Below are 10869 nucleotides of genomic sequence, written 5' to 3'. Positions count from 1 at the left end.
AAATTTGGAACTAAAGTTAGAGTCCATAAAGAAATAAAATTTAAAAATAACTAATATTCGAAATTAAAAAATATTGAAAAAATAGTTTAGAGTCATTATAGAAATACAATTTACAAACAACAGAAATTCAGAACTAATAAAAATATATATTGGAAGAGGAGTCTAGAGATCAAATAGGAATAAAATTTAAAAATAATTGAAATTCAGAATTAAAAATAAGAAATACTTATTGAAAGAAAGGTTTAGAGCCCATATGGAAATAAAATTTATAAATAACAGAACATTGAATTAGAAAAGAAATAAATATTAGAAGATGAGTCTAGAGTCCATATAGAAATCCAATTTAGAAATATCAAAAATTTAAAATTTAAAAATAGTTAATAACTATCACGTATATACAATACAATATGAATATTACATATTGGTTGGTGCGGTTAAGTTAGTACAAAATTTAAAACTATGTTGCTATTTTAATATATTTTAATTATATTATGTGAAAATATATATGCTACTATGTGAAAAAAAAAATATAACGTTACTAGCCACGTATGTAATTTGCGCGAGCCACCATACTAGTTTTAATAAAAATGAAAAACACACACATATATACACATGCTTTGACTAACAGAGTCTGTCGATCATATAGATATGCAAAAGTTCATGGTGTTCTAACAGGAGGTTTGTAATTTGTCGCCTCATGTTAGACAAAAATCACGTACTGCCGGTACTAATTGTACAAGATCAGTACAGGATCGAGAGCATGCATGCCATCAAAAAGCCATTCTTAAAGAGACACAGAGAAAAACGACCTTACCAGTAGATATTACTTCATCCATGCAAAAGGATCGATCTGGGCCGTCCAATCCTCCAGGATATATACTGTGGCGAATTTTTATATATATATATATATATATCCCAGAGAAAATGTCGTCACACAGGAGAAATGCATGTGCAAACCCAGTGTCATTCAATTGCTTGCACACTTAGATTCGCCTTGTCGAACGCCACTCGATCCCCATTCCTTCACATGATCTTGCACCCCGCTTTCCTATCGTCCAAAGCCTACTACAGTTATCAAAAGCTGCACTGCATAAAGACATTGTAAAAACACCAACAGCTAAAATCCTCTTCTTCAGGCCATCAACACTAGTAGCTGCAGCTGGATCGAGCATGCTCATCTCCTGGTGGATCGATCACATTGGAGACTACAGCTCCAATATTACAAGATGAACATTGCTTGATGGTTTGAAACTTTTTGAACAAATTAGCTAGCATGCAACAGTTTGCTGCGCGCGCAAGCGAATCAATCATGCGAAAGATCGAACAATCCACATCAAATACCACTAAATTGTTGCCCATTATCCTAGCTATATAGTAGCTAGCTACACCATTTGCTGCTCATCTTGTCAACCATGCATAACCCCACAAATCTCAACACGGCTAGTAGAAGAGAAGGATAGGGAATAATATTACTTATGCGAAGCCATTGGGGAAGTACATGGCGGGCGGCGGGCTCCCTCGGCCGTTATTGCTTTTCCTCCCCTCGCCGGCGGCCACGGCCGCCGCCATTTCCTGGCCCTGGTACATGAGCGTCGAGTTCATCGTCAGGCTCACCAAGCTGTCGTCGGCGTCGCTCCTCGGGAAGTTGCCGCCGTCGCTTCCGCCGGCCTCGGCGCCGCCGGTGACAGGCGCGCCGTCGTCACGCGTGGTCACCATCACCGCCGACTGCACGAGCTCGAGGCAGAGCCTGAGCTTGTTGGGCTCGATGTGCGTCAGCCCCGGCACGGCGCCCTTGAAGAGGAACTCGGAGGTGAGGCTGCGGAGCACGTCGAGCGGCGTGACGCCGTCGAGCGTCCTGGAGTTCGGGTCGGCGTGGTGGTCGAGCAGCACGGACACCATGTCCGGGGAGACCATCTCCGCCGCCAGGTGCAGGGCGGTTTTGCCTGTCGGGCCGGCGCGGGAGTTGACGTCGGCGGCGCCGAGCTCGAGCAGCGCCTTGACGACGTCGCGGTTGCAGTGCTGCACGGCGTAGTGGACGGCGAGCGCGTCGTCGAGGTCCAGGCCCTCGCCCATGACCATCAGTTTGACGAGCTCGATGTCGGCGGCGTCGAGGGCGCGCCGCATGCGCCGGATCTTGTTGTCGCGGTCCGCCGCGGAGGACGCCGGGTTCATGGGGAGGTAGTGGTGCGTCAGGAACGGCGAGCGCGGCGCGGCCACCGCGGCGAGCGGCGACTTGGCGCGGATCTCCTCGATCTTGGCGACCACATCGATGGGGAGGTGCTTGGCGAGGAGATCGGCGGAGAGGCCGGAGCGCGCGACGAGGTGGGAGCAAGTCGCCCACAGCTCCTGCATCTCGAACTTGCGCGACGCCATCAGCACCTTCATCACGTCGTCCACCGACGCCTCCTTCACCATGCTCTCCAGCTGCTTCTGCATTAACACATTGCATTGTGCAACTCGCCATTAGTTCAATTAAGATGCTTAATTAATCACCCTCAAATGCACGACAGCTAATTAGCAGCATGAAATGTTGTTCTTAGCATGTAGTAGTAGTACTTTCTTCAGTTCTGTTCAGAGAGATATGCAAAAATGTATGATGAGCTTAACTGTACTTTGCTTAGAACACAGCATGCATGCTGTACACTAAGAATTATTTTTGGAAATGATGCTAGTTAGGATCGAAGTGGCCACCCCGGGTTGGATCTCCAAGAAACCCTAGCAATGGAAATGCCGAAATGATGCGAATTAAGAAATCAGGAAAGCAAGCATGGGGATGGATGTGATGTAAGGAAGGGACAGACACAACAAGAGCTTGAAAAGACCCTTCCTAGTAAAGATGAGTTAGAAGCTCCATGACAAGTGATGACAGAAGCAGCAAGGGCGAAGCAGCAGAAAAGCAATCGAGACTAGAGACGACTCAGTCCTATTAGTACACTATACCCCATCTATCTCACTCCCGAAAAAAAAAAGAACACAAGAAAAAATGTTAAAAAATTGCGATGAATGAAGTGAGGGCATGCACTAGATTCTGCTGCAGCTACTGCGCATGGATCAGATGCCACAGTTGAGAGCAGTAGTGCATGAATCGTGCAGCTCAGCTCGCTCAGTAATCGGAAAAAAAGGCAAAGGGGGCATGCAACCTAGGGATCTAGGCAAGCATGCAGCAGGATCAGCTCAGACTTGAACATTGCTTCTGCTGACTCCTTAATGTCACCAAAAAGATGCTCCAATCATGCCAGCCTAACTACCATCATGTACTCTTAATCAATACCCAGTGTTAGCAGCAGATCCCAAGATCGAATTGCAAGCACATGGAAGAGGAATTTCAAATTATTTGCAGCTGCAGGATGCATGACGCGTATATACTACGTCGTGTTCCTGAATTTTCCGCGCAGTACCTGAACCAGCAGGGCGAGCTGCTCGACGCCGAAGGAGCGCGCAGCGGCGAGCGTGTCGAGGGCGAGGTCGACGGCGGCGCCGCACCGCGTGTGCCAGCAACCCCGGGCGCCGCACCCCGGGAGCGGCCCGCTCTTGGGCGCCGCCACCGACGCCTGCCCGCTGTACAGGAACTGCAGCACGAGCACGAGCACCTCGTACCGGATCGAGCTGACGGGGATGACAAGCTCCGGCGTGGCAGGCGCTCCTCCACCACCACCGGCGCCGCCACGCCCTCCACCACCAGAGCCGCCGCCGCCTCCCCCCGCCATCGGCCAGTTTAACGGCGGCGGTGGCGGCGGCGGCTGGTGATTCGGATCGAGCCCGCAGAACAACTTCCTGAAGAACAAGCTCCGCGCCGCCAGCACGCAGCGGTGGGCGTGCACGAGGCGGCCCTCGACGCTGAAGGCGACGTCGCTGAAGGCCTGGCCATTGATGAGCAGGCTGAGGTAGTCAAGCGACAAGGATTTGAGCGAGTCCTCGGAGCTCATGATCTCATGTGCAGCTTATCACCACCAGATAAAAGCGCCGGATTGGCCCCAACTTTTCAGGCGCAGGAAGGTGAGGAGGAGGGATTTGGATAGAGATTTTGAGGAAGCAAACCAAGCAAGAGAGGTGGAGGGGAAAGGGAGGGAGCAACACAAGGTAGAAGCAACTGTTGCAAGAGGAAAAAGAAAAGGTTAGGGTGAAGGAGAGGTGTGTGTGAGGAGAGAAATGGAGGAGAGGGGAGCATGCGGATGCTATCAATCCCCTTTGTGCTACAGCTACAGTGAGCAATGGTACCGTACCCGTCGTCTCTTTTGTGGCAAGCTTGTGGGTGGGGACGCATACAGCTGATGGCCATACTGTTCTGGCTACAGTATCAATGGTCCATGGATGATCGATGCATTGTTGCAGCTCACTGTGCGTTTTGATCGTCACTGACAGAAAGGGCACTGCTCTTGGTAGACCCCATCTGCCAATGACACTATAGGCACTAGTAACTGGTTTGCACTTTGTATATACTGTGCGCAACTTTCATGAACATTAGATTTTTTATGTGGTAAAAAAGCGAGGAAGTGAATGGGCAGAGCTTGTGATTGGTTAGTTTTTAGGTTCGTAGAGATTCAGACGTTAAATGATTCCGACCTACTTATTTATACTCCCTTTATTTGTTAATACTCCTATATGATACTATATTATATACTGATTTAAACAATACATTTGATGATTTATCTCATTTAATAATTACGTAAATATGAAAAATATAAAACATGTTTAAAGTACTTCAATGATAAAATAAATTATAAGAAAATAAACGATAAGTGCAACTTATAAATAATACAAATGATCAAACGCAAGGTCATATATTAAAAAAATGAATGGAGTATTTTTTTAAAAAAAATATTTAAATTCGGTGACATCCCAGCTAATGTATGCATATGTATGTGTGTATGTGTGGCAGATATGCACGCATGTCACACAGTGTTTCATCCCGAGCCACTGTATTTGCGTGTGGATATTAGCCTTTTTCCCGATGGCTAGTTGATTATGCCAGCAGGGTTTAGTTCGACTTCAGTCAATTCATGAAGCGCAAAATACATCTCAATTAACTGATTTTCTGTCGCTCTTCACATAAATTATTGGGTATTGACCTCGCACCAATTCACCATATTGCCGACCTGTTTAGAAAGCGCTATTTTTAGAGTTGCGTATAGACCGTATTTGATTGTGAGGTTAGTTGTTATATTGTAGATTATTCTAATTTTATGATAACTTTAATATTAAAAGTTAGAAATGGATTTATTTGATTTTTAAAGAAACTTTTATATAGATACCAGTATTTTTTTAAAAAAAGTACACCGTTTAGCGGTATGAGAGATGTGTCCGTGATAATCTAGTAGCCAGTAGTTGAATCAAACAAGACCTTCAAGCTGATATATTACATATGGCTGAAATTAATTTTAAGGTAAGACTTTTAGGGTCCAAAAGTTAAGGCTAAAAATAGAAATCCACAAAGAAAACCCTAAATAAATTCTAAATTTAAATTCTAATGTTTAAATTTGGTTGCAGCCATCTCAAAGCATCTTCCCCATTAATCCGACCACTGCACACTTTCATTTCATCAGATATCATTGCCCATTGCCGTGCCTCGAAAACCTTCAAATTTAAAGCACAATTTAGGTTAGTATATATACATTCTAGGTATGACTACTAGTAGCAATTTTAATTGCAAAGTTTGAAACTCCGAGCTGTAAGGTTTAGTATGTACTAGTTCCAATTGTAATTAATCTGTCATATTATTTAAGTCTAGTTGAAATTTATCTGGTGAGAAATGCGCGCGCACACACATGGATTATCCAAACCAAAAGAAAACATAAATGATTAACATCGCCATTTTTTGTTCTCTGGAATAATGTCGTGTGCCATTTTCCTTTATTCCATCAAAATGTTACTATCATCAATTTATTGCACGAATAAATATGACGCGCAGATTTTATTGAACACTGTTCGTTTATATTAGGTACTCGTACTTGTCACCTTTGATTAATACTGCACAAATCACAAACATATAATAGGATTATGTTTTATAAACCCAAAAAGTTATTATATCATGTTAATATTTTTTACAACAAATTTATCCCTATGAATTGTCATTTTCATGTATCCAATTGCAACTTAATATTTAAAAACATATTCTTAATTAACTAATATATCTTTCTTTAATATACAACGTTGATAACTTTTTGAGATACTTTTGGCCATTTATCTTATTCAAAAAATATATGTAAATATCATTTATTTTGTTAGGACTTGATTTATCATCAAAAGTTCTTTGAGCATGGCTTATATTTTTTATGTTTGCACAATTTTTTTTAATAAAACGAATGATCAAACTTATGTCTAAAAGTTAACAGCATCACATATTAAAAACCGGAGAGAGTATAAACCGTGTTGAAACGCATGTGCATTTGGAAATGAAGGGAGAGTTCTGTTTTAAACATTAATTTATTCAGAAAAATAATTATTATTCGTGGTTTGCAGATCGATCGTGTCGCTCCAACTATATATAATTAAATGTGGGAACAATCATGTTTGGAAGATTAATTGATAGTGTATGGTTTCGCCAGCATATTTATTTGACTTCCTATATAGGAAAACAGGACAACATATTGAAGCAATCATCTACTCTCTCTCTCTCTCTCCTCGTTCTTTTCCTCTTTTCTGCTTTATAATCCTGCCATCTCTAGCTTTGAGCAAACAGTCACCGGTAAAGAAACCATCTTCGATCGGTCAGCCAAGATCCACAATAGTCTCGATTGCAATAAAAACCTTTAGTCCCGGTTCAAAAGGTTAGAGCTACTTTTTTATCTTTAGTCCCGGTTGGTGTTCTCAACCGGAACTAAAGATATATTTTTAAAAAAGATCCCTATCTATTTCTAGTCTCGGTTGGTAGCCTAAACTGGAACAAAATATCGGCATGCGCGCATGCGTGGCGGAGAGGACAAGGCGTGCGTGAGATTGAGGAATTAATAAATTCTATTCTTTATCTCTTCCTCCTCCCATCTCTTCCTCTTCCTCCTCTCCCCATTCTATTCCTCCCCTCTCTTCCGTCAGCAGTCGGGCGGAGGCGGAGGCGGCCTCGCGCCGCGGCGGCGGGGCCCTCGTGCGGCGGGGCGGAGGCGGCCTCGCGCCGCAGCAGCCGGGCGAAGGCGGATCAGGAGGGGAGGCGGCCGGCTGCCGCCGGATCTGAAGGGGGAGGCGGCCGGGCGGCGGCCCGAGCGGAGGGCTGCGCCCGGCGGCGGTCGGTGCAGCGGCAGGCGGTGGAGGCCGGCGTTGCCGTGGATTTTTTTTTCTTTTTTTCCTTTAATGTGCGATTCAATCTGTGTGTTGATTGATACGTTCTGTGTTGAATGTGTGATTTGATCTGTGTTATTGTTGTGAATGATTTGGGGATGAACTATTGCTGTGAATTAATGATTTGGATGAACTATGTTGCTGTGTGTTGTGAATGTTTGATCTGAGATAGTGCTTTGAATGATTTGCTGTGAATGTTTGATCTGAGATGATTTGGGCAAATAGCAAAAGAACAGTGAAAAAGGAAGAGAGAAAAGAAAAAAAAGAAAAAAAACCCTTCAACCGGGACCACATCTTTAATCCCAGTTGGTAACACACTTAAAGATCGATCTTTAGTCCCGGGTAAAGATAGCGATCTTTAGTCCTGAATTGTTACTCCCGGTTGGAAAACCAGGACTATAGGTGGGTTCCCACCCGGGAGTAAAACTCGTTTATCCACCAGTGAGTGGAAGCCTCTGATATATATACTTGCATTGCATATAGTAGCGGATTCTCACTTTCTCAGTTGATCTTCATTCGGTGCACGCTGACAGAATATTTTACATGCACGTACACGGCTGTCTTAATTAGCACACTACTACAGAACATCATGTCGCCACTATAGTGTCGCCAGTATAGGTTCCGGTAATGCTAAAACCTGTATTTATAGACCTTTTTCCATCTTCGTGGGTTGAAATCGTAAAAAACTGACACTTTAAGTAATTATAGGTGACACAAAATATAATAGACGTCGGTTTTTATTTAGAACAGACACCTTTAATATATTATAGGTGCCGGTTAATTAAAACCGACATCTATAATATATTATAGGTGCACTACAAGAAAATGCTTTGTAGAGACATTTTTCTAGTACTATAGAGACACTTTTCAAATGCTTTTACAATACTATAGAGGCGTTTTAAAAAATGTCTAATAAATGTCTTATGGTGAATTGTCTCTACAAATGAAGAGGTATTTTATAAAATGTCTATAAAGTGGTAGAGGCATTTTCTAGAGACATTAAATTATACCACAACCATATGAAACCAATGTAAAAATGAGAATAAAATATTTTCCCTTGTTTTTGCCAATCCTTGAACTCATGATCTCTTGAACAAATCATTCTTATCTTCAAGACACTAACCAACTCAACCCATGTCATTCATTGTATATGTTTATGCCTTAAGTTACTTATATTTAGCCATTTAGTATACTTTTATTGTAAGAAGTGTCTCTACAGAGTTTAAAGTGTCTCAAGCAAATGTCTTTACATGTTAGACACATTTTAAAGTGCTGAAAGAATGCCTCTACAAGATAAAATCTAATAAAATGTGCTGAAAATATTTCTAAAGTGTCTCTAGAGTAAAATTTTCTAGACAATTTTGAAAGTGCCTCTATAAAGTGTCTCTACGCTATAAAACTCCTGATCTTAGAGGCAACTTGCAAAATGCCTCTACAAAAGTGTCTTTATATAATGTTTTTGTTGTAGTGGTGCCCGTATCTTTTAAAAAAACCGACGCCTATTGAAATCGAGTCGAGCCGGCATCGGATGAGCCGACCGGCGGGCCCCACCAAGACGAGGCGAGGAGGAGATAAGGTTCGATCGTCGTCTCACTCTCTTCTCTCTCTCCCTCCCTTCTCTCTCGTCTCACTCTCTTCTCTCTCGTCTCGCTCTCTTCTCTCTCTCCCTCCCTTCTCTCCCGCGCACTACCGACGGTTGGCCGGCGGAGGCGGCAGTGGTGACCGCGCCCTCCCCTCCGCCAGATCCGGGCCATCCGGTGGGAGGGGAGGCGGCGGCAGGGAGCTAGAGGGGAGCCCGTGGCTGCAGCTGCCCGGCGGCCGGACGGGAGGCGGCGGCGACACCCTCCCCTCCACCAGATCCGGCCGGAGGGGAGGCAGTGGTGCCTCCGCTCCACCAGATCCGGCCGGGAGGGGAGTCAACGACGACAGGAGGGGTGGCAGCAGCAAGTGGCGTGGCTCACGGGCGGTGGCGGCGACGACCTCCCCTCTGCCAGATCTGGCGGGAGGGGAGGTAATGGCGGCGGCGGAGCCCTCCCCTCTGCCAAATCCGGCGAGGAGTAGGTAGCGGCAACGACGGCGGTGGGCTCCCCACGGGCGACAGTGGTGGGCTCCCTTGTCTCTCCTGCCACCAGTGAGCACCCCCAACCGTCTCCTTCGCTTGCCGGCTGTGCCATTGTTGATGTTTGATTCGATGATTTAATGATGTTTGATGTTTGATTCAGTGATGTAAACTTGTTGATGAATATTTGATTGTGTGATGCATGAATTTGTTGATTATGTGATATGTCCTTTTTCTAGATTTTTGATTTATTCTGTGAGATGAATATTGCCAAATTTTGTGATTGTGTGATGTGTTCGTTCTGTTCTTGCGGATGTGGGAGGAGGGACTGCGATCGAGCCAGCTTTTTTTTTATTCGTCGAAAAAAAGGTGCCGGTTCTAAGGAATCGGCACCTTTTTTATTTTTAAATCAGTGCCGCCTCCCTTATGCCGGTTGGAAAAACCGGCACTGAAGGGGTTTCCCAACCGGCACTTAATCCTTTTCTGTAGTAGTGGCACCCAAGCCTGGAAAAGATCGACGAATTCGATCTGTGCGTGATCGATTGCCAACGTTTTCTGAAGATCGATCTTTCATTTCAATTCGCATATCGTTAGGTCCCGTATTTTGATTAATTGCTACTACTAGCTGCTGCTATACAAGCTACTAGCAAGCTTGTCCGGTCGTCAGTGCAAAAGTATATACGTCCATGCAAAGCATCCCGGCATGCAGCTGCTCAGCTCCTCCATGCCTCCATGCTCGCTATCTCTCTGCAATCTGCAGCTATGAGAATTATTTATTTTTATATATCGATCTGAACCTGAAGATAGCTAACAGCATGTATGCTGGTAATACTTTGACCACAGTTGAAGTGTACAGAAGACCAACAGCCTTTTATTAGTGGTGGTTCAATTCAATTACTTCAGCATCTTATTTGCCAGAGAGACCAGCAACAGTGGTTGATGTCAACTGTACAGTAGCACACATGTGCAGACAACACAATAAAATGTACAGTATAATACACTGCGAAAGTATAGACTATATGGATGTATGGTCATGGATAAGTAGCTGCTACTGCAATTCTACAACACCACTCGCTGGCCGGCCATGCTTCAACATTTATTAATTATATGTCGTTAGCCGCTTTTGTATGTATTAATAATCCTTGTTAATTACTAGTTGTTAGTGTAACTATAGCTGCCATGAATTACTGGATAGTGAAAGTAACATCTCATTTAGCTGAACGCACAAAGTTAGCTAGTGAAAGTACTACTTCAATTCAGTACTGCTGTTGTTCATCAGAATAATGCTATTGCTAGCTAGCTCGGTCCATTGTTCATGCATATTATTTGCAACAACCTACCTATCAAATCGGCCAATATGAAACAGTAGAGATCTCTGTAGTAATGTATCGGAGAGCAGACAAAAATTAAGCATGTTTTGAAGTGCCGAGGCCTAATGAAGCAATGATCAGTCACCAGTAATGCATCTGCAGAAAGATATACAATCATAATATCATGCATGCTAGGGTAGATGCTGCAGAGCAGACAAGGTTGTATTC

At 43.9% G+C, this 10869-nt stretch overlaps 1 protein-coding gene across 2 annotated transcripts; it reads right to left on the bottom strand.

The window, feature by feature from the left end:
* Positions 1–1164: 1164 nt before the first annotated feature.
* Positions 1165–4172, bottom strand: LOC4349742 (BTB/POZ domain and ankyrin repeat-containing protein NH5.1-like). 2 transcript variants are annotated; one of them, NM_001423154.1, is made up of 2 exons: positions 3399–4172; positions 1165–2430 (listed from the first exon to the last, which is right to left on the bottom strand). In NM_001423154.1, exons 1-2 carry the CDS (start codon positions 3924–3926, stop codon positions 1474–1476), a joined length of 1485 nt encoding a protein of 494 aa, NP_001410083.1. In that variant the 5' UTR covers positions 3927–4172; the 3' UTR covers positions 1165–1473. The 2 variants fall into 2 exon arrangements, with proteins under 2 accessions (NP_001410083.1, XP_066161150.1); XM_066305053.1 differs by lacking the exon at positions 3399–4172 and adding an exon at positions 2608–2753 and having other exon boundaries at positions 1186–2430.
* Between the last annotated feature and the right edge of the window lie 6697 nt (positions 4173–10869).

The sequence above is a fragment of the Oryza sativa genome, chromosome 11, assembly GCF_034140825.1.
Source record: "Oryza sativa Japonica Group chromosome 11, ASM3414082v1".
Taxonomy (NCBI): Eukaryota; Viridiplantae; Streptophyta; class Magnoliopsida; order Poales; family Poaceae; genus Oryza; species Oryza sativa.
Note: the sequence above shows the minus strand (reverse complement) of the source record. Positions and strands in the feature narration are given on the sequence as shown.